Source organism: Notamacropus eugenii, chromosome 6 (genome assembly GCF_028372415.1).
Source record: "Notamacropus eugenii isolate mMacEug1 chromosome 6, mMacEug1.pri_v2, whole genome shotgun sequence".
Classification (NCBI taxonomy): Eukaryota; Metazoa; Chordata; class Mammalia; order Diprotodontia; family Macropodidae; genus Notamacropus; species Notamacropus eugenii.
This window is the reverse complement of record NC_092877.1, coordinates 141,600,113-141,624,606: the sequence shown is the minus strand read 5'-3', so window position 1 is coordinate 141,624,606 and position 24,494 is coordinate 141,600,113. Positions and strand designations below refer to the sequence as shown.

The 24,494-nt window shown below is 39.8% G+C and overlaps 1 protein-coding gene across 3 annotated transcripts in view; it reads right to left on the bottom strand.

Annotated features, from left to right (window-relative positions):
- HHIP (hedgehog interacting protein) overlaps positions 1-22,614 on the bottom strand; it is a 139,020-nt gene extending 116,406 nt beyond the window's left edge. For all 3 annotated transcript variants that reach the window (XM_072621150.1, XM_072621151.1, XM_072621149.1), the window contains exons 1-4: positions 21,807-22,614; positions 15,344-15,539; positions 6,314-6,470; positions 5,456-5,657 (exon numbers count right to left, since the gene is read on the bottom strand). In XM_072621150.1, the coding sequence (XP_072477251.1) occupies positions 5,456-5,657; positions 6,314-6,470; positions 15,344-15,539; positions 21,807-22,088 (837 nt within the window). In that variant the 5' untranslated portion in view covers positions 22,089-22,614. The remainder of the gene's footprint in view (positions 1-5,455; positions 5,658-6,313; positions 6,471-15,343; positions 15,540-21,806) is intronic.
- Between the last annotated feature and the right edge of the window lie 1,880 nt (positions 22,615-24,494).

Below are 24,494 nucleotides of genomic sequence, written 5' to 3'. Positions count from 1 at the left end.
CACACACACACACACAGTTTTATGATGAAAAAAGAGGATTTAGCTTTAAACTACTTATATAAGTACAATAATGTTGTTTATGTTAGTCAGATGTTACGTCCACCCCTCAAGTTCTTGTCCTTAAGGTGAGATTCACTAATATATATGTGTAGGTACACACACACACATCTATATCTCATCAGATGTCTTCATTCCATTTAGCTGGTTAGATCACTTCTTATTATTGGATTTTATATTCTCAGTTTTTATAATTTAGAAGTTGTATTAGTTCAAGCCTTCTTAAACTATTCAAAAGAAACCAGAGATTTTTGCCTTTCTTCCCAGTCCATAGAAGGGACTGAATTATATTTCATAAGAGATCACCTCATCCAATTGCTATCACAAATGTGGGGATGCCGAATAAGAATCAACGACTTACTGCTTGCTCTTTGAATTCTGGTCTTTTCACCAAAGAATAATCACATTTCATCCTCTATCAAGCAGCACTTTATAGTCAGGGGAAATGTGAATAAGCTAGTTTGTGGTGTAAGTTTCTGAAATGTTTACTATGTTTTCATGCCATGTGGACTGATGAGCACTTGGATTTCACCAAACCTGCGATGCTCAGTCACTTATGTGATTACAAACATGTGAGACAAGAGGCTGCCACGTAAGGGCTTGCTCCTGTGCATGAAGGAGCTCTCCTCCACATGCTCCCATGACTCTGGGTCACCCTGACTGCCGTATCACCAGAGACGGGTTTCAATGTGTGCAATCACCCGGACAATCAGCAGCTTTCAGACATATGTCTTCTCCTTTCCAGGGTAAATGGGCTGCTTCGAAAAGCATCTTTTGAAATGGGGATCTGTGTCGATGGAGAGGGATAGCTAGGAGTCCAATGACACTTGTGCCAATGACAGACACATCTTTCAGCTTTGTCTGTTGCATGATCTGCCTGAAAGGGCAAGGATGTGAGCTAGTGTGTCCATCCTCTGATTGCTTACGATCACTGAGGGTGAAAGAAATGTGCTCGTTAGCTTCTCAGAGGGCGATTGCAGGTGACAGGTGCAGACTTGTATCCACTTTTGCATGCATGCCAAGCTTAGGCTAGCCTTCGACTCCAGTACAGTCAGCCATTCAAAGAGACGCATCAGGAAATTCCATTAAAATACCACCCAGGAGTCCTTTCCAGTTTTTACAGGAACTGACGTGAAATGCCAAACAGGGATGGTATGAAAAAGTTTTTTAACGGTAAAAAACAAAAAACAAAAAACTACACAGGAATCATTTTATCCTGCAGGTCAGAAAGGAATTATTCTTATCATAATATGCATTTTAGTTCTGCTGTCTGATGTCCTACATAAGGGTCAAATAATTGACAAACTAATTAGCAATTTTCAGACATTAAAAAGTTATTTGTTAATTTACATCTTTTTTTCCAAAGATATCTGTGCCAAGAATGTTAGGCTGCCAGAGTCTGGTCATTCAAAGCAAGCTAGTGGATGAAATCTATCTATCTATCTATCTATCTATCTATCTATCTATCTATCTATCTATCTATCTATCTATCTCACATACATATATAACATATATCATATGGGATACAAGATGCATATACTATATACATGTATATATAAAACAATGAAAAACAACTGGGTGAATGCTACAGCAATAACCAGTCACTTGTTCTCAAATGCCAATACAGAAGTCCCACAGGTGGGGGTTCACATTGAGGTACATGAAGGTTAAGAGACTGTGCTTTCTTCTGTCTGAAATAGAGCCTTGTACAGATCTTTCCAAAAGACTTCTGGGAAAAGTTTCTAGGGTTTCCAGACTATCCCAAGAGATTATACTTGAACAATTTAAAAATTTGGATTCACTAGGAGCTTGAAGGAAGATACTTTCTCTAAGAGAGTGACTGCATGTTTATCACTGGAAATGAGAAGGAAAAAAAGGAAGAAGGAAGAAAGGAAGGGAGAGAAAGAGACAGAGAAAGGGAGAGAGAGAGAAAGAGAGAGAGAGAGAGAGAGAGAGAGAGAGAGAGAGAGAGAAGGAAAAGAAGGAAGAAAAGGAAAGGAAGGACAGAAAAAGAAAGGAAGGAAAGAAAAAGAAAATTATCTCTTCATAACATGTGCAAAGGATCTATGGTTTCCTCAGCATAGGGAAGTCCCTCTACCTAAGCACACATCCATTTACAACTTAGTAGAAAAAAAGTCTTAGTAAATTCCTTGAGTCCATGAGAAGTTAAGTTACATGTTCCAGGTCACAAAGCTAAAAAAGTATCAATGGTAAGATCTGGACCCATGTCTCCCTGATGACAGCCTACAACTCTTTGCTTCACAATGCTTGTCTATCTACCTTTCGTCAGACCCTTAAAGAGTAGGTTCAGTCTCCAACTTAGCCTTTGAATTCTAGAGCCCCATCTGTAAGCTGAGGGCTTTGGCATAAGCTAGCAGAGCTCAACTTAAAGATCTCCAGGAAATGGTGTTAAGCTGTGATTCATTTTCTAGACTCTATAAAGTTCATCACTTTCTGAGATGCCAAGTTAGAAACAGACACTTTCACCACATCTTTTAAAATGGTGACCAAAATGTACATGACGTAGACTTTGTTAGAGAGTCTCCATCCAACAGAATTTATTTCTCAACACTCACAAGTCATTAGCTCTTTCTGCTTCTTCTCCATGTTCTTACCTGTGACTCCTATGAAGAATAACAGGTCAACAACCTAGAACAGGAAGTTCTTCCCCAGTTCAAGTCACAGAAATGGGAGGTGATTTTGTTTGTTTGTTTTTTAAATCTTCCACAGTCAGGGAGTTAGCAGTTAGAAGTAGAAATAAAGATTCACAGAGCAAGAAGTTTTGAAAGATCACCAAGTCCAGCCCCTTGACACCTAGCAGATACATTTCAGAGAGGAAATGGTTGTCTATTCATATATTCTTTAAAGATTACTAGAGAAAGAAATTCCATGGTCATTCTTGGTAACCAGCTTCATACTTTAATAATCCCTCATGGAGACTTTCTTCCTTATATGTGATCTCATCTATTTTTACTATCTGCCAAGTGGTATGATTTGGGGGGGCTTGCCAATGGGTGGAGATTCTTCACTTAAAGAAAGGATCTTATAGAGACTGAATGAACTTACATTGGCTTGAGTTCCATATAGAACTAGATGAGCAAAATGAATAGTGCCTAGGGCAAGAAAGAGGAGAGAGACCCTGAGACTTTGGGAGGCTGATATGGTGGAGGAGAAAGACAAGCAATCTATTTTTAAAAATTTCTTCTAAGTTTGACTTGGGCCTTTTGTATTTAAACCCCAGCGCTTCTTGGATTTACCCCCTCCCCACAGACAGTCTTACATCAGAACAACAAAAGACATTAGATATTTATTCTTGCTCAGTAGAATGCCTAGTCATTGATCTTTGCTAAAGGAATACAGATGCTATCAACGCCTCGAAATTCTGGCACCCTAGCACAAAGTCCCAGTTGCACCAGCCTAACTGTAGTTCTGAAGGTACATTACTGAGTCCATGATTCACATAATAATTTGGTGGTTGAAAAATGCCCTTCATATTGTATTAAACAGAAATTTTAAAAATGCTTCAAGTACCTTCTCTTGTCAATGAAATTTGGTAGAAGCTTTACCTAGAGAATGGATCCTTTTGTGTTTTAAAAGCTAAAAAACAATTGAGTTGAGAAGGCACACACAAAAATATACTTTAGCTATTTTTATAATTCAAGGGGACTATTTCTTTTTGTATTTATAAGAGAAAGACTGAAAGCTTGAAATATATCAAAGAGAACATCCATAGTTAGAGCAATTAAAGTTAAAACTCAAGGATTGATAATATAACATGTTATAAGAGAAAGGTTTCAATTCTTGAGTCTGAAAATCTGGGTTCAAAATGTTGGCTCTGTCCCTTACTAGCTGCGTGACCCTGGGCAATCCATTTAGCTTCCCTGGACTTTAATTTGCTCAAATATAAAATGAAAGAGTTGGCTTGAAGAATATCTTAAGTCCCTACCAGCTCTATAATTTTATAACAACAATTTATGGTATTAATCATCATTTCACTTGAATCCAATATTTGAGTACACAGGTGTCTGTGGAGGTAGGATAGCTGGGAAAGCAGTGAGTTGATGTTTCCTTCAATGCTATGATGCCAACAGTGACAGCATTATCACGTTACTGTGCTAGCTTCTCTCTCAAAATTTGACACTACCAACCTGTGCTCCCCTTCTGATCTATGTCTATAGTTTGACAAATATAGTACCAGGTAAATAAGTCAAATAGCTAAAGTATAGACCAGTACATTAAAAATTCTAAAACATTTCAATTTTCATCTTTTTTCAAATAGAAAAGTCTATGTATCTTTTTAACCAATGCTAAATTGAGGGCTGGAAGGCTCAAAGTTTAGATTTTACGATACATTATAATTAATCCTCTAGATTACTCAAACTTTTATTATTTTATACACTTTAAACTTTGAAATTTGCATCTATCATGCTACCAAGCTTCAGAAAGCAGTAAATACTTAATTCAAGTAAAAAAACATCTGCTATAAGAATCAACCAGTTTTGAAGAAAACTATTTAAAAAGATGGATACTCTTTGGGCAGATTATCAAAGTACAAATCAGAAAATGAGATTCTGATTTAGAACTAGAATGACCTTTTCTCATTCTAAATGGACCGAACCACAAAATAAACCAGACATCTTACTGGAAGAAGCCTATTGTGGGAAATGTACTACCGTGTAACATAATAAAAAGCTTAAAACATTTAGTGGTGGAAATGAAGAGCCTACAAATGGTCCAGATCAAGTGATATTCTTGGTTTACTTAGCTCAGAGTAAAGAAGTCTGTGCATACCTTACCTATCATAGCATGATGAGAGGACATACTTCATCTCAAAATGGAGAACTTGAAGAATGCTACACAATTGTTTAAATGACCAGAAGTACTTTACTCATTTGCCAATGAATATAGATGCAAATTCTCATACTTGAACATGTACAAATGCCTTGTGCGTTTGAAATTGTCATTTCAGATGCTACGGGTTTTAATAGTCATGGTGCATGGTGCTTGGTATTGACATCACCAATTGTGAATGACTCTAAAGGACAGCCTGCTATGTAGCATTTATTACAAGCATTAGGAAACTCGTTTGTAAGGTATACCCTCAATAGAGATAGAAAAACAACATAACTATCTGGTTGGAGATTTTTTCACTAACCACCCAAAAACCCAGACAATTCAGTAACCTCCTTTCATTTCAGTTACATTACTTAAGTTTTTCTCCCCTTTCTGCCCTAATTTTTTCCTAAAATAGCCACAAGTTTCTGTCTGCCTGTCTGTCTGTCTCTTTTTCCCCTTAGGAAAATGAACACTGCTAGTTGGGAAGATGAATCTTGACAAAAAAAAAACAAGAATAGCAAGAGATATTACAAAGTATAAAGAAAATTACGAGAACGCTCACCTTTATTCCGCTCTGCACAAGTTTGTGTATGTCCAAAAAGGGCTCCTTGAGAATTTCTCCTTCTGGGGTGAAGATCTTCACGTAGCCTTCCTTTTCAAGGATGAAGAGACGATGGGAGCCATCCTCAGAGTGGAGGGCTCCAATAGGCTGCCTCAACCCACTCACAACTTCCTGGGCACAGAAGCAGCCGTGTTTGTGCTTTCTAGACAAATTAAAGAAAACCAGTCAGTTTTTTTTTTGAGGGGGAGGAAGGGAGCAGAGATGTAACAGCTCACACGTTTTTCAGGACATAGTTCTCAAGGAACCAGTGTTTGGAGGGTGGTGAAAGGCTATTGGACAGAGTCACAATATGGCAGGGAAACAGGTTCTTAAATAAGCAAAGGAGTTTTATATCAGAGAGTAGAATATGGGAGATATCAGCAAAGGTAGCCTACATGTATTTTCAAATCTCTCGAAGTTACCAGTTTAATTTTTAGCAAACTTCACGAGAGTTCTATTCATAATAGTTAAAAGTGATTTAAAAAATACCAGAGAAGATATACTATCTTCACAAAGAAATGATTTGTTCATGATAGATAAATTATACTGAATAGTTCAACAATGAAATTCAAGCGTAAAACTATACCAATGAAATATATATGAATCAGAGAGAAGCCAAGCTTAGAACACATGATTAGTAACTTAAATATTAAAAAGGCATTTACGCTAATGTGATTTTTAAGAAAGCAAACTAGCAGAAGGAGAAAACATCTGGAGGACACAGCTGCTGAGCATAAGCACAGACTGAGTTGATTCACTGTCAAAACCACAAAGATTTGTCAGTTTTTTTAAGATTAAACAGCATTTATCTTTATGAACCTGCTGATCTCGTCCACTTTGTCATATTCTTCCATCTGGTCCAAATAGTTAGATGTTGGGCCTCTCACTTGTTTTCTTGGAAAATCTGGAAAGCACAACCCACCATCTTTTCTTGCGTGGTAAAAGCAAAACTCATCAGCTGTAGTTTGAAGGAAACCTTTGAAGTAAATGTAAAAAAGAGATTGTGAGAAATATTTAACATCTGAAAGCATCTGAATTTTTACATGTATTCTGAGCAGAAAATAAAACTCCACTTAAATAAAGCTCAGAAAAGTTTTGGATGATAGAGAATACACTGAGAAAAAAACCTACCATTTAGCAAAAGCAGCTTTTGTGATTTATGATTGACTGTCCTGTCAGAAATCATAATTGTTTAAGTATTGCAGATACAATGGGACACTCCTATATGCAAAGTCCCGCCCCCCAACTTAGTGCAAGCTGCCATTGCAACAGGTTCTCCTAATTCTGAGAGAGGTGAGATAGCTTGCCCTGGGTTGGTTAAACAGAGAGTGTCAGAGATGGAACGTGAACCCACAATGTGAACCACCTTTAAGAATGACAGTGAAAATGAAATAATACTATAGGTTATACTGGAAAAATCTTATAAACAAGAAACTAAGATGAATCTTGCATATAGGCTAAACTTTCTTTCTGATCCCTTCCAAGGGGAAGTGTGAGCTTTCCCAACATGAATTTGTCTTTTGAAGTTGGGCTATATATCCGATTACTTGATATTTTCTGAAGAAGAAATACATATTCAAAATCAAGATTTTGGTAAATAAAATCTTTCTCAAATTTTAATGAGTAGGATGTATTCTGATCTGTTCAATAACAGGCACTTGGTATAGTTGTGACCATTTTTGATTAAATGGTGAAAAAACAAACCAGTCTTGTCTCATAATGTCATTATCAGGAATGGCTTTGCGTCCCTTTGCAAAGAACAAGAACTGAACAAGTAGATGCAGTATGATGTAGTGAAGGGGGCACTGCCCTTGGAGTCAAGAAAACCAGAGTTCAAATCTCACCTCAGCCACTTACTAGCTGTTTGACTTGGCAAGTCACTTAACCTCATTGTGTCAACTTCATCACTGATAAAATGAAGTTGGATCAATTGGCCTCTGATGCATCTTGCACTTCTAAAATGATGATCTATAATGAATGGTACAGTTATACCATTTTCAAGTATATAAAGGCATTGTTTAAATTCTAGTGCTTTTTATACAGCAGGTGCCTAATTGGATGAATTTTTAATCGAATTTTTCCTCGACTTCAACTAGTATTCATTCTGTTGCTAGTAAAAGAAGGTACAATCATTATTGTTTTACGTAAGACAAAATTCTAATGATCATCTTAAGGTAGTTATTTCCTAAAACAATCTCATAGCCTAAGTCAGCCTTACTGCGATTTTGTGGTTGAGGTAAAAGGCAAGAAAAGTCAGACACAACATGACCTAGTAACTGCTGAAATGATTAGGTGGCAAATCCTTGGCACAGCTAGCTATTCTCAATGTTATTTCCAGCTTTAAGAAGAAAAACCTTGCTCTACTTTAGCATGAACTTTAGTTTAAGCATGAAGTTTAGTTTAGTTCATGCCTCTGCTTGGCATTTAAAGCTCTTTTGAACCTGACCCCTTCCTACCTTGCCAGTGTTCTTGCAATGACCTTTCTTTCATCCACCACTTCCACTTCCCCCCACTAACCCATTCATACACCCTGTAACTCAGTTACAATGGCCTGCTGGCAGTTTCCCCAAGTCTTTGCCTCTATCTCCCATGCCTTGAATACTCTGCCCCATCACTGCCACCTCTTGGTTGCCTTGACTTTCATCAAAATTTTGGTCCCACATTCTCTAAGACACTTCTCCCAATCTTCTCAGTTGCTAATGCCTTCTCCTCTGAGATGACCTTTCAACCATTCCATATATTTCAAATGTACTGAGTTACTTATGTGTTACCTTCTCCAGTGGAGTGTTAGCACCTTGGGTCAAGAGCTGTTTTGCCTTAGTGCTTAATAAATGCTTCTTGATTGCTGACTGACTTGGTTAAGACAATCATGATGCCTCAGCTTTTTACCTAACTTTTCATGATAATCAAATATACTACATAACTAAAAAAAACTAACTCTTAATGGGAACAGGGGAAAGAGAGGTTTTTATTTTAACCCATCATATACTGATTTGTTACACAGAAATATAACTGAACATAACAAAGGTATTTATAGTATAAGAAAGAGGTTTTGACAAAACTTTCTCTAATTCAGTTAGTAAAGTTTTGTTTTTGGTTTTCAGTGAAATGTTCTATTATTCCATAAGGAGGAAGTCCAGGAAGCAGAGGAAAATGTTGTTTTGAAATATGTTAGTTATAAAAAATAAAACAAAATTAGACATACTAACTTTGCATGTCTGGCATCTAATTTCAGATTTTGTTTGTGACTTTGTAAAATGGCTTGGCAGTATTATTGCCAGCTCAAGGTGAAAGATTCCTACTAACAGGGACAACGAGAAGATGTACCCTCATGTGAGCAGTTTTTAGGGATACTTTTAGAATGAAGAATTTGAGCTCAGTCAAGCTGGGCTTACCAATGGAACAAGCATTTTCTACCCCCAAATGAATATTAGCCTAAGAAGTTACTGGGCTTGATTCTTTTGTGACATCAGTCCCCTGAAATCTTAACTTGTTCTTGGAATTTGAAAAAAAATCTTGCCCTGGGCTGTCTCAGTTAGCGGATGTGATAGATGGATCCTCCCCAGTCTCTGAAATGTGCACTTACTGGCTCTTTCCAACTAGATGACTGACTTGGAACTGGCATTTGGGAAAAAGGCAAGTGAGAGCAGATGTCTAGAAGGGGGAAGGGAAAAAGTAGGAATGACAGCTGGGGAGGGGTAAAGCAGCTGAGAGGAGGTTAGGTCTTTTGTGAAGGAAGAGAGGCATTAGGAAGTGTGAAGATGACTGAAGGATGAGGCAGACACTCAGGTTGATAGAATCAGAGAGTTTCAAACCTAGAAGTGACCTTAGTTGGTCAAGACTATTTAACAAAGGCTATTCTACTTCTCTATGCTTTAACGGTTAAATCTACAAATCAAAAATACCTAAGAGAATTGAAATAGTTCCCTTCCAAGAAAAAAAGGGAAGAACTTAAGTGGATAGCTCACATGCAGACTTTTAGCTCTGTGGTGGGGCTAGGTTTCACATTTGGATGCCCATGCCTGGTTCCTATCATCTTTGAAGTAAATAACTCCAGGTAGAGATATTTTTGTGCAAATGTCAAGAATCTTGGACCACTTTCATATTATGAATACATTTATGATTGAGTATGCAAGTTATCGGAGCTCTCTATAGTAGACTAATGAGAATTTTTCCTTTAAGTTGATATAGGCTTATAGAGAATAATTCAAAATGTGTAATTCATAAGAAAGCTAGGATTTACTTTTATAAAGATAATCTTGTTTTACAGTCCAGCAATACAGTCTGCAAACACAGACCACTTAAAGGGGAAAATTAATGAATAATGCTGGTGGCTGGTTCCAATTTATATGGAACTAGCAAGGGACAATCATGAGGAAATGAGAAATAATTTTCAAATGGAAGATCTGAAGATTAATGAGTCTAAATTCATAAAATTTCTTTCCAAGACTGTGGAGGTACCATGCCTCTTAGACAAATTAAAAAAAAAAAGCGCAGAGTTCTAGTACTGAATTACTTCCGGAGCTTTGATGAAATCTAGAGAAGTTTGATAATAGAAATTTGATGATGCCTGTAAGAAACGGCATTTTCATAACAAAGAGAAATTTTAGATTTAAATCTCTTCTAATAACTGGATTAATTGTGACTTTGCAAGGACTTGACTTTGTGGTAGGCAGGGGTGAATTAAATCTCTTTGGTTGGAAGATCACCCACAGAGGGAAACGGAATTCTTCCAGGGCATCATGCTCTCATTTATGGATGGGGAAAAAATAATTTACCAAATGGTACCCTTATGCTTGAAGGAGTAAACTGGTGAGTATTTTTACTGCCAGAGAGTGTTTTGCTCACCCTGGATCAGCATAATAAGATGAGGTCTGCTAATGATGACCATATGTTAATTATTCTTCCAGCTGCATATTTTTAGTCCAGATGTCTTATCAAATGCCCTTGACCTATAACTAATAATACTCCTGAATCATGAACATCGTCCTACTGTATCACAAGGCACTGTGTAAAACTCTGACCTGTAAAATAAATACCATTGCTGCAATCTTGAACTCTAGTCTTTGAATGTGGATTCTAGAGAAAACTTGCTTTCCTCGTTGCATGAGCTGCTCTACACACATGACATATCCACTAAGTTGCTTTTCTAGTAGGGACAACTCCACATTTTCACCTGGTCACCTTGGGACTACCCAGATAGATTTGCCAGATAGCTGGAGATCAGTGGCTGATGATTGCCACGGACCAGAGGGGAAGCTAACTGCCAACAGACAGACACATGAGTTTGACCTTACTTACTACCAGGCTCCAATCAACTGTGCTAGCTAACCCTGGTCATGCGATAACATAATGGCTTACAGTGAAAAGACAACAGGGTAAGTACTTTAAAATATAATGAAAATAGATAAAGCATAGGCAACCACTGACAGACTACTTCTTACAAACATGCCACCATTTGAAAGGCTTTTAATGAAAAATAAGGTGTGCACCAGGAGCCTACTTGTGCTCATTCAAGTAAAAGAATGAACAGGCATCATGGTATAGGGGAAAGAGGAAAAATTATTTTTAATGAAAGACTATATGGTATAATGGGGAAGCTAGTGTTGAAGTAGATAGAGCACCTGGCCTGAAGTCAGGAAGACTCATCTTCCTGAGTTCAAATGTGGCCTAAGACATTTTATAGATATATGACTCTGGGCAAGTCACTTAATCCTGTTTGCCTCAGTTCCTCATCTATAAAAATGAGCTGGAAAAGGAAAGAGCAAACCACTCCAGTATCTTTGCCAAAATCATGAAGATTCTGACATAAGGGAAAAATAACGGAACAACAGCATATGGTCCATATTAGAAACTGAACTGGGTTAGGAGTCAGAGGACCTAGGCTGTATGACTTACTATTGGTGTGACCCTAAGCAAGTCTCTAATCTCTCCCAACCTCAGTTTCCTCATCATAGGACCATGTAACCTATGATGAACTATCTCCAGTGATGTGAGCCTATGATGAAAGTTAGAATATTGGCTCTACAGCTTATAAACCATGTCACCTGTGGTAAGTCACAACTACTCTGGGCTTTGGCTTTCTTATTTATAAAATGAAGGGTTGTACTAGATGATTTCTAAGTTTCCTTGAAGTTGAAAATCCCACAAACTACTTGTTCTTACATTTGGCTAGATTTGTTTTCCTCATTTTAAAAACTATTGTCTGGGTGTAAATAAGGTATGCTTTGATCCTGGCTGTACTACCTGCTTACTTGTGTGTTTTTGGGTGCATATCAGTTTTTTGGTCCTCGGTGTCCCCATCCATAAAGTAAGGGTGTTGGTGTCATTGACCGATAAGGTCTTTTCTAGTCAATTTACTACTTGGGAATAATTTGGGAAATCATGACCTTTCATGTTATCTTTGCCCACTGTTGCTTTCCTGTATGTCTTCTTTCTCTTGGAAGTGAGAGTAGTCAATCCTCCAGTCTTTCTGCATTATAATTGCCCCAAACTTTCTTCCTTTTAGGTACGTGTTTGCTGACGTGAAACTATTTCTATAGATCTCTGGAAGTGCAGCCATGACTATATCCTCACCTTCTTTCTTATCCGGATAAATTCTGTTACATTTAAAGCAGAGGAGGGGAAACGGTCCTTGAGAAGAAGAGCCAAGCAAATTCCAATTGCCACAATGAAGTCCCACAAAGAAAAGGAAAATTCTGGGCACTGAATTTATCATGAATAACCCTAGTTATATGATTTATGATTCTTTCGGTATTTCATTGTATTTTTTTTCTTTTAAAAAGCTATCTTTGGAATGTCATTGCTTTTTTTTTTTTTTTTTTTTTTTTTTAGTAATTATAGGTAGTATGGAGTGGTAGACATAAAGGTAGTTTTGGAAAAGGAAGACATAAGCTCAAGACCTGTCCTTGACACTTAGAGGCTGTGTGATCCTGGACAAATCACTTAACCCCTCAGTGTCCAACACAGCCCTCTTAGATGGAGCAGCTGCTGATCTGTATCACTGAATAGAGTTTCCTCATTGGGAGTTCTTGCTACCAATACAATAACAAATCCAGATTGTACTAACATGACTCTACCCTCTAAAAAATCCAGCAATTTTCCTCTCAAGGAGATCCTTTGGGTTAATTTCCTCTTAACTTTATTGACTTTTAGAGTATTAAGCTATTAATGCTTCTTAATGGTATACTGTGACTTTTTTTTTTTTAGCATCCAAATGATGAATTGGCTTTACTAAAAGATATAAACAGAGTATGGTGCTGGTCTAATTTGCTAGTGAATAATGAAAAAACCCACTTATTTCCTTGCAATTATGATCTGTGTGACCCTGGGCAAGTCAGTGTACCTCTCTGAGCCTCAGTTTCCTTATCTGTAAGACAAGAGGGTTAGACTCAATAACCTCTAAGGTCCCTTCAAACTTTAAACCTATTATTCTATGAATTTAGAGTGGTAAATGTTTTCTTTCCTTTAGAGGAACAAAAGCTGATCATGAAATTGACTTAGGGGGGAACCCAAAAAAACATTATACACTTCTTTTTGTTATTTCTTTTTTGTAAAAAAAAGTTTTATGAATATTTTTGGACATGGTCAGTTTGGGAATTTCTTTTGCTTGACTATGCATATTTATTATAAAGGAGTTTTTTTTGCTTGTTTTTATAGTGGGAAAGGGGAGGTGAGGGGAAGACAAAATAAATAACTGTTAATTTAAATTTAAAAAATCATAGACTAGACAGTCTACGATTCCCATAATCTCTGTTATCTGGGGCAACAGGGATGAGGGCAGGGGATGGAGCACTTTATACTTTAAGGAAATCTTAATCTGTGTGCCAATGCTCATGCTGTCCAACAAATTAATTAACCACGTTGGGGATAATTAATGCAACATCTTTTTGTTATTACAGTCCACTTTCAGAACATGTATTTAGAATGATTATTAGCATCTGATTGATGTAGTAAAGGCGCCTATTCTAGTTGGTGCTAAAGCATGCAGGCTGCTCTGTCCAGCACTAAAGTTATGCTTTCATCTGGTTATCTTTCAAGGCAACCTGGGTGGTCACAAAAAGCACTTGACATCTTGATGCACTTCAGCGGTTTTACATATACACAAACTTTGTAGAAAAATAAATTTGTCATTCGTCACCACATATGTTGATCTGGGGAGTGAGGGTCCTGCAGCTCGGGCTCCTGTGCCGTGTTGCTCACTCATTCTCCAAGGAGGTTTCCTTTGGGAAGTTAAAATCACTCCCAACGTACAACAGAAAGAAACCTCCTCTTCTCCTTAAAGACATCACTACCCTATTTTTCCATCCCATCTTTGGACCTCAAAGATATAAATGTTAAATAGGATCCTGAGTTTATACACTACTTTTAACCTATACAGGAAAAGGCAGACCTCCATTGCTTCCAGCTTGGACCAAGCATTTCTGATATCTAATCTGTTACTTCTTCTCAGCAGGCAGTCTTGGCAGCTATGACCTAGTCTGCTGTGCTTTGGGGAATGTGATAAGGAGCAAGAAACAGCTGGTTTAAGAGAGCCTTACAAACATCTCTGCAGTTTATAAAGACAATAATAATATTTTCATATTTGAATGAGTTTAGAGACATGTTAAACCACACCAAAGGGAACAAGCAACTCTATTCAAAATGTTTTCTCAAGTCGGTAAGAGAACATTACAACCCTACCCTCCTCATCCCCTACCCCACCCCCCAACAAAAGTACCCAGAGCCCATGTATTTGAAAGCCCTTTTATTTCAAAGAACAGATTGTACCCGAATTATTTAAAAGTTCTCTAATCTCTCTCACACAATTCTGGAGTTTTACAAAATAATACTTTTACTCTTATAATTAGTGGTTTATTATCTGTGACTTTAGCTAACTGGTCAAATGTCCCCTGGTAGATGTTACTCCATGTTCAGAGATGATGTCCATTCCATGGGCTCCAGCAAAATGAAACGTAGACATTTTCAATGGATTACTTTATCAATGCTCAACAAGTCAGGCTGTGTGCAGTAAGTGCCTCATACTTAATGAGATCATAGGATCATGGATTCAGAGCTGAAAAGGAATCTTAGCAGTCATGTAGCCCGATCCCTTCATTTTACAGCTGAACAATCTGAGGCTCAGATAAAGGAAGTAACTTGTCCAAGGTTATAAGAGTAGTAAGTGGCAGACCAATGACATCCAGGGATTAGAAATACTTAAAGATCTAGCAGAAAGGTGACTACATATTTTTCCCTTTGGTATTTATTATCAAGAACACTCAAATTTCTACCCCTTCCTTTCTTCACTAAGAATTGCTTCTGAACATAATATATTGAAGAGTATCCAGTCTTGTTCAAAAATAAGATTTAAGTATTATGACCACTTTCAATTGGTTATTGGCATACATACCTTGTTTTGCCTTTCAAAGAAAGAAGACAGATCCTTTTTCTTTGGCTTATGTATTCATTTTAATGGCAACTTTAGTTTCCTATCTTATCCATTATACTAAAATTGGTGGACAATCCCTCAGCTTGGCAAAGGGGGAAGTGTCTTGAGAGCAGAGTATGAGGAAGACAGTCTGCCTGGCATTAAAAATTTGCCATGCATAATCCAAAGTACCTAACAAGTTGACTCTCTGAACAGGGTGTTCAGAAGTTTTAATTTAAACTCAGAAGTTTAAATAAAGCCAATTCATTATTTGGATGGCTAAAAACCACAATCACAATACATCATTAAAATCGTGATGCCCTACAATAAACATAGGGAAGAGAAAATACATCTTTTAAAAGGTGAGAGAAATCTTATACCAGAGAATGCGTGCACTACCATGCAGACATCTGATTTCAATATTCTGCAGTTGCTTTTACCTGGAATGTGGCCTCTGCACGTGTAATAGAATTCTTTGCAATAATCTTCACACAGCAAGGGCAAGGCTAGGTCTCTTTCAGAGGCTTCCCCTCTCTCAGGTGAATGGAATAGATTCTGAGAATGTGGGGAGCAATGGGCACATCTGATCTCCTCCAGGAGTTTTACACACTCTGTGTTGTTCGTAACAGAAAATATCTGCAAATCAGAAACAAATACATCGTGATCTCTCTCTCATTCTCCAGGAAAAGCTGCTTTGTAACAATCACAGAAGAAAAGCGTTCTCCATCAGGTAACAAAGTTATTTATCTGGACCAAGGTTATCATGAGAGGGAACATAGTGTAGAGAACAAAGAGCTCAACTGGGAGTCAGGAGTCAAATCTTGCCTCTAAGTGCACACTATCTGACCACAAGCAAGTCACTCAAGCTCTTTGTGACTCAGTTTCCTCATCTGTAAAAAGGGGATAATAAAATCTGAGAACCTATCTCCCAGGTGGTTGCTGAAGCTCCAAAGAAGTGTTGTATGTAAAATGCTTTATATTTACAGCCCTATATAAATACCAATTATTATTGCCACATAGAAAACCTAGGTATCTAGTTTGTTTGAAGAGATGGGAGGTTACCTATACCGATATAAAGTACATTTATCTATGGTTCGTTCCTTCACTTGTGAAACGTGATTGGGGTTTTTTAATATCCTATGACTATCACTTACTCAAAAGCACACACGGAGTGCCAATGTAGCTATGAAAAAAAAGAATGTCCAGTCCTATATCTACTGCATACATCTTACGTTCTATGGTGATTTTTTCTCCTGAAATTCCTGGTACAAATTAATAATTGTAGATCCTTTGGGTGCCCAACTGATTTTTCTTCTAAGGTCATTTATGTACTTCCTATGGCAGTTAACATTTAGCTGTTCCTAGTATAGAGTACTTTAGAGTTGATTCAATTCTTTTACACATATTATTTCACTTGATTCATAGGTTATAATTGTACATAGAGGAAAAAATTAGCAATAAAAATAAGGTAACAACAACCCCTCCCACTCCCATGGGAATAATATCTTAAGTGGTTAGATACATTTTTTATTGATCATTATAGCTTACCTTGGGGAAAAACTTCATATTTTCATCAGGATTATGATATAATAAGAAAATAAAATAAACACATGAATGGATTATAAAATTATAGAGTATAATGTGTATTGAATTTCACTGGGTGAATGGTATATTTTGTGCAATATTTTGCTCTTTGTGCCCACTGAGAAACATTTTAGATTTTTTTAAAGCACTGAAAGAGCACCTAATGAACAATGTAGGGAGTCCATAACCAATATTAACTTGTTCTTTTTAGTTGATATTTTATGCTTTTTAACAAACCCAGAGAGTGATATGACCACAACAGAAAGAGCTGAAATGTCAAGGAGAACAGCACTGTCCAAATTCAAGCATCAATATCACTACTTAAAAAACTTCCTTCTGTGTACAGAAGAATCCATACATATTTATTTGACTTGTGTACAGAAGAAAATTTAAAGACTCTTTTGTGTACTTAGGTCCACTTTCCTATATAAATATGAATATTTTAAATTATATATTGTTTTTCAAAATCAATTTTTAAAAGTTTTTTTGAGGAAGAATCAATAAGCAGTTACCAATTTATTCCACTTTTTAGTTTGTAAGGAGATGTTTTAATCTGAATAAATCATGATTCTCCTTTAAAAAAAACAATGTCCTAGTTTATCTGAGAATTTGCATCTGAAAGAGCAAAGAACATTAATTGTTTTAGATAGCTGAATATATGGATGTGCTGAAACATTAGTAAAAAAAAAAATAACATCCACAAAAATACAAAAGAAATGATCCTATTTAGGGAACAAATAAAATTAATAATTTATTATAAATATTTGATTGTGATTAAATGTATAAACAATGGTGACATATTTGAAATACAAAATTCCAACAGAAATAATCACATGGGAGAGAAAAAAAGAAATAAGCTTTATGATTTATTGTAAATCTCTGCTTAGATCCAGAAAAAGTTGATAACCCAAATCATTTTAGATTTTCACTCACTTTACTTCCGTGACAAGTGGTTAAGTGGTTAAGATTTTCAAAAAAGAAACATATACAAGACACTTAGAATTTGCATTCCAAGAATTTTTAGAATGTCTCTGATTGTACATACTTTTCCAGATACCACCAGATCTACGCAATGTTCTATTTTCCCATCTGTATAGCCTATACAATGTTGGTCACTGCAGCAAAGCATAAAGAGAAAGAACATTAAAGAAACTGAAGCCACCTCTTTGGCTTTGCGGAAAATGGGTATTTAATTACATCTGATTTCATGTAGTCTATGCCTACTTCCATTTTTAATAACTGAAATAAAACCCTGCCAGCTGCCATCCAGGGGGAACTTGATTTTAGTGCTGGAAGAATTTGGTCCTTTACAATTTTTGGAATGTGCCTTGGCCACAAAATAACCCATCAAAAGATTAAGGAACAGGATTCAATAAATTATCTGAAATCAAGTACAATATTATTCTTTTTTCAGTTTCATGCTGTTCCAACACAGCAGGATGCTAACATTTTGCTCTGTGTGAGGTCTGCAGTGTAAATACCTATCTGAACATAGATAGAGCCATCATTCTAGCTTAGGTTTCAATGAACCAGTGGTCTGACTGAAGTCAATTAAAGTGACTTAGCCCAAAGCTGAAGCACTGTTTTGGACAGATCAGCATGGGTGTGAGCAGGGTATTTTGTCTTCTTTAATAGCATAGACACAAATACGCATACATGCACACATCTTTCTCTGAGCCTGACAATGTCATCAATCTTAATCAGAAATAGAAACTAATTTCCTTTCCTGATTTAAAAAAAAAGTTATATCCAAACTCATTGGATGACAGTGGCCTAAACTGGACTTTGGAAAATATGTAAAACTTGGAAATGTTATTACAGCATGGCTAGTAATGATTATGCTTGCTGCTAATTTATAACATCTGGAAGATCATCCTTTAATCTCCAGCCATATGAAAGTAAAACTCATTGAAGAAAAGGTAAGCAAAATACTGGAATCTGCACAATAAAGTCTGGTCTACCAAAAAGCTTATCAACAAACAGTAAAAAGCAGTGACAGGGACCTTCTGTATTTCTTTCTTTAGCAAGCAGCAAATCGAAGGAAGTAAAGCAGCACCCACATGGGCCTGATGAGTTGACAAAAGCTGGGATCAAGCATGACAGTATATTAAGTGTTGCCTTAAAAATCCCAGGGTGTACCCAAATTTATTTCTAAAAAATCATATGTCCGCAAGGTTGTTCAGCTGTTGGGTAAGACACATGTTTCTTCTGGACCCTAATGCTGGATTATGTCATTAGAGAGTTCAGTTTCAATTTTAGGCTAATATGTAAATAGATCATTGTATTAAGGCAGCTGTTAAAGGGAGCCCAGGATGAGTTATTTGTTTAGTTAGATGTGTCCAACAATAGCCTTTGTTCCTGAAAGAGCCAGAGCAAACACATGATTATAAAAGGGCACACTTGAAAACAATTACTTTTCACCCATTCCTTGACAGCCTTGGCTGTGAAGCCACCCAAGGTAGCGGACACACACACACAGACACACACACACACACACAGAAAAGGGGGGCTACCATGTCGATTTACCCACAAGTTAAGTTTTAGAGATTTGAAGGTTGGAGTTACTGATGCTTTTGGATGATGGTAAATGGAATATCCTGGAGCTTGTCATGAAGTTAAAGCGGTTTGTTAAAGATAAAAATTATGACAATATAACTTCATCAACTTACTGTTGAGGTTTTGAAAAAAAACCTACAATGTTATCAGAATTGCCTCAATACACTGACATTAATATAAAACACTTCAAAATGAGACTGGGCATCAACTGAGCATGCTCACTAACTTTAATATTCTGACCTCTTGTAAATGTGTGACTGCTACTGTAGTGACAGAACAGGAGGATTTTGAAAAGTTTTTTCTTTCTGTTTTTGCAAAGATTCACAGGCACCTCCACACTGAACTTTAAAGACACTTTTCTAATGGCTATCATCTACCCTGAATGTGCATTATTAAAAATGACCTAGCCATATTTATGATAAGCCAATAAGCCTTAGAATAAACATCAAGGCTAATGGGCAGATAACATGGTTTTAAAATTTCATTAAAACCTTAGGACAAGCATGTCTTAAAAATACATAAGAACATCTCTGTAGAGTAGATAACCCTTACTCTTTATTTTGAAACTGGTTTGAGAATAGTGGGTTTATAAACTATTTGTAATGGGAACAAATATCATGGTTCACAGGATAAACTTCAAACCATAAACCCATTTTTAAAATGAGGTGGGGAATAAAAATGAGAAGGAACGAATTCTGGCTTTGACAGTTTTTTGTTATCTGTGTGACCTTGGGCAAGTCACTTCAGATTTGGGTCTCCATTTCCTCATATGCACAGAGAGAAATGGACTAGACCTTCTAAGGGTCTCTTCCAGCTCTAAATCTATGATCCTTTGAGTAAATAAGAGAAAACTTGATAACTGTCATGCCCATCTAAAGCAAGGGAATAATTTTTACAATGTGATTAAGTCTTAAGGGACATAATACTCCCTCTCACCCCTTTCCCCAAATTCCATCAAATACTTGTTCCTATTCCTCAAAGGATTCCATGATACATTGGTTTTCCAGTTCTTGGTGCCCTGAAAGTGTCCATTGCAAGTAGGGTGAATTAAGGCTGTCTTTCCAGTCTTTCCTCTTAACTTCTTGGCTTTTTTGGGTCCCCTTCCAGGACTACTAATGTTATCCTAATGTCATTACTTTGTCATCTAATTCTATTCCAGTCAAGAACTGAATGCCACTTTCTGGGTAGGAGAAAGGAATATCCTCCTTAGAATCTCAGACTCTTACTGCATATGGTAAGCATAAGGAGAGAGGCTGTAGCTGAAAACCTGTAGCAAGACAGTTCTCACTCATCTGGGAATTGAGAGACTAGGGCAAAGGCTCCCTCAAAAGCCATGAACATTTGGACAGAGCTGGGGACTGAAGGAGAATGATGTTCTCTAGTTTCACCCATTAGTGAACCAACTAACAACACAATGGTGTTGTTGTTATTCTTTTGCCATAAGCAACAGGCTCTGTGTGTGGGCAGCAGTTTAGTAGGGAGGAGGATAAGTCGACCTTTTTTTGTTCTATTGATTTTTTCCTATTTGCATGACTTGAGCAAATTAAATGATGCAATATGGCTTTTTGTTACAAAACAAAGTGAGAGATACCACCCAGACACATATGTTGATTCGTAAGAGCTGTTTACATGAGAATAGAGTGAAATCTACCGTGAACTAAGCATAAAAATTAGATTCAGGCTGGGTATTTTTTTTTTATTATGCTTGGGCCAGCAAGACTGAAACACAAGTTTTCCAAGAGTGTCTCAGACCTTGACAACTGCAGTGTTGTAACAGGGGAATTCTTAATTAAACCTAAAATGGAAAGGGGTGGGGGTGGTAAGACACCTGATTGTTTATTTCACGTGCTGAGATTGTTAATGACGTGATCCCGGCTCTTTCCCCCCCAGGGTGTAGAGTAAATTCCCCCACAGAACCGCAGCGCATGCCAAGAAATATTTTCTTTTAACCAAGTTGAAGGAAGCATTTCTTGAAATTAGCATATAAAACTGTTATAAGTTTGTATATCATATATTGACAGCAATGGAATGAAATTACCAATCTCTTTAAAAGTTCCAGTAAACTAGAAAAGATCTTTCTTTCTGAGAAACTGCGATCCGGAGGCTATATTTACAATGACATGTGAAGGTGGGGTGGGCAGTGGGGAAGAGATAATGAATCTTTTCCCCGTTTTGTGTGTGGAATGTGACAGCGAAAATCTTGCCTTGGTTTTCAAAGCTCTCAAGCTTGGTATGACTCTTAACTACAAGACTCCCCCCTTGGACGGGGCTGGAGATCATAAAGCACCCATGTTCCTACATCCTCTCTTACAGTCAAACCTTTCCCTAAACCAAGCACGTGGAGAAAACGGCACAAGCCTTTTCTATCCCCAGAAAAATAAACCGGAAACCACAGTCACCTTAATTTACAGTTTTCACCGAAGCCAGTGCCTGGTTTAATACGAAACACACGCTTCATCTCGATACTTTTCAAGTGTTCCCATACGCGAGGATGACAGAATCAAAGTCAAACTTTCTTGTGCCAGGAGGTGATCTAGCAAAGCATCGTGCACATGGACTTGGGAAGCGGGGGGGGTGTGTCGATCCCTGCACCCCAGAATCCGTAAAATAACAATAATCCAGATTTTAATAGAAAAAAAAGTACCTCAACACAAGCCTCGTAGCTGTAAACCCTCACAATGATCACCAGCACTGCCAGACCCCTTTCATCATCTTCCAGCCCCTTTGCCAAAGTTCGCACCCAAGCCATTGATGGTTGCCTACCTTGGATTCCATGTGCAGCAGAGACTGACTGTCAATCCTGGAACAGCAGGAGAGACGAGGGTAGAAGGCACCGCAGACAGCTTCTGCCCCGCTTAGGGATTCCATCTGGGACATCATCCTCCTATCCCTCCTTTTCAGACGCTTCGGGGGGTTCCCATTCAGACACCTTCTCCTCCGCGCACCAGTCCCTTCGTTCCTTTCTCCAAACTTGGCATCTCCTTCGAAGAAGCCCAGGGCCACAGCCACGAGCAGCAACTTAAAAGACAACATCTTCAGCATCATCTGCCCAGCAGCAGCAGCAGCAGCAGCAGTAGCAGCAGGAGGAAGCCCAGACGTGCGTGGAGGAGAGAAGGGGCTGCTCCCCTCACTACTCTGCCACACAGGCCCTGGAGAAGAGAGGGGAACGGGGGCTGCAAGGGTGGCAGAGGGGCCGAGGCAGGCAGTGGGAAGGAGGAGGGACCCGAGGAACTTTGTAACAAGTTTAGAAAAGCACCGAGAACAGGGGTCAGATGCCCGAAGGGAACCCAGGGATCCACACTGAGTTTAATTTGTGCCAGGGACGCTCTTGGTGGTGGTGCCAGTGTCCAGTGAGTCAGGGGGCTTCGGGTGCAGCCTGGAAGCGAGAGGACGAGGAGGCGGCGGCGGGGGCAGCAGCGCCAGTTCACTTGGGGTCCATGTAACGGCAGGCGCGGAGGTGAGCCTGGAGGAGCGGCCCCGGCAGCGGCGGAGGCGGGGGCAGCGCGGGGATCTAGAGGATGCTGCGATCTCCTCTGCCCGCGGCTGCAGCTCCTCACACCGGCTCTCATGTTTCGCTCCCTCTTTTCTTCTTCTTTTTAACTAGCGCGCGGGGAGGTGCTGCCACCGCGCGCCCCTTGACGTCACCGCTGCTGCTCCCGCGCCCCCGCCCCGGGGCAAGAGAAGGGGAGGGGAAAGCGCCGGGAGCGGAGCGGGGGGGAGGAGGATGTGTGCAGGGGGGCCGGGGGCGGGGCGCGTGCCCGCCAGAAGGGCTGGCTCCTGCAGAGGGGGCTGCGGCCGCCGGGCTGGAGCGGGGCTGAGGGTCCGAGGGGGCTGGAGCGGAGCTGAGGGTCCGAGGGGGCTGGAGCGGGGCTGAGGGGTCCGAGGGGGCTGGAGCGGGGCTGAGGGTCCGAGGGGGCTGGAGCGGGGCTGAGGGTCCGAGGGGGCTGGAGCGGGGCTGAGGGTCCGAGGAGGCGGGGCTGAGGGTCCGAGGGGGCTGGAACGCGGCTGAGGGGTTCGAGGGGGCTGGAGCGCGGCTGAGGGGTCCGAGGAGGCGGGGCTGACGGTCCGAGGGGGCTGGAACGCGGCTGAGGGGTCCGAGGGGGCTGGAGCGAGGCTGAGGGTCCGAGGGCGTTGGAGCGGGGCTGAGGGGTCCGAGGGGGCAGGAGCGCGGCTGAGGGGTCCGAGGAGGCGGGACTGAGGGTCCGAGGGGGCGGGGAGGGGCTGGAGCGGCTCTCCTAAATGCGGAGGATCCCGGCGGCCAGACCCTGGGGTGCAGTTTTGGGGTTTTTAGCGAGATGAGCCAGGCAGCATTCCCCTCTGCAGCCGCCGCTAGTGTTTGCGGGTTCCGGGGAGGCGAAGCACGCCAGTGCCTTGTCTTTAAGCGCCTGGGTGGGATTGCAGTTACACATTGCACGGCCCTAGTCCGGAGCTTCCTCCAGGTTGGGGGAGACGCGGGCTGCAGGATGCGACCGCTCCCACAAGCGACTCCTGGCTCCCCCTGCTCTGTCCTCGGCTGCTTAGTGCAAAATCCCGAGCTCCCCAGGGCGATGAAGTGAAAGCACCCGAAGGTGGGAAGGCGGGAGGGCCGGAACGCGAGAAGATGCGTGGGGTACTGACTCGTCTTCCGAGCCTGCCTCTGGCTACCTCATTCGGGGAGCAAAGGTGTCCTGAGAGGGTGGGGAAAGGCAAAGGAGGAATGGGAGGGGGTCTGTGGGGGGTGGGGGCAGGAAGAAGCTCGAGGGTCCCGCAGGGGTCAGAGACACAGGAAGGGGTCAAGAGCCCTGTCATCCTTGGCTCGCTGAACTCTTGACTGATTTTAAATAGCTATCCAGTCACTTTTCAAAGGTCCCCCTTTCAGGTTTTGTTTGTTTGATGGTTTTTTATTTTCTTAAAGAAGGTGGGAGGTCCAAGTTATGGCATACTTCCCCACAATCATTCAATCTCCTCTCCCTTCCTCTCCTCTCCTCTCCCTCTCCCCCTCCCCTTCTTTCTCTTTCTCCTTGCCCCACCCCACTCCCTCGTTCCACGCTGAGAACTTTTGATGTGGTTGGGATTCTCATCCCAGGAGGAGCATACACCTGCCAAAAATAGGACTTTCAAAGATCTAGGTAATACATACAGAGTAGTTCCCAACCCTTTGGAGTTCTGGATGAAGGAGCCAGTTGTCTATTCAGATAGCTGTGTTTTATGGAAGGGTATCCACTTGTACTGCCTATTTGTAGAAAAAACTTTACCTGTTATTAACCTTGGCAAGTGAAGGTCCAATCTTGCATGAGTCTCAGCAGATTATTCCTTTGCCCCAAATGGTAAAGGAAGTCTGAAAAATTAGGGTGCTCTATAGCCCTGGCCAGGCATAACTTGGCAACAGAACACTTCACTGGTACTTAGGTGGCATTGCCCAGGACAAACCTTAGTATTGCGTTGAAACATCCATAAAACCCCAAAGGGCAA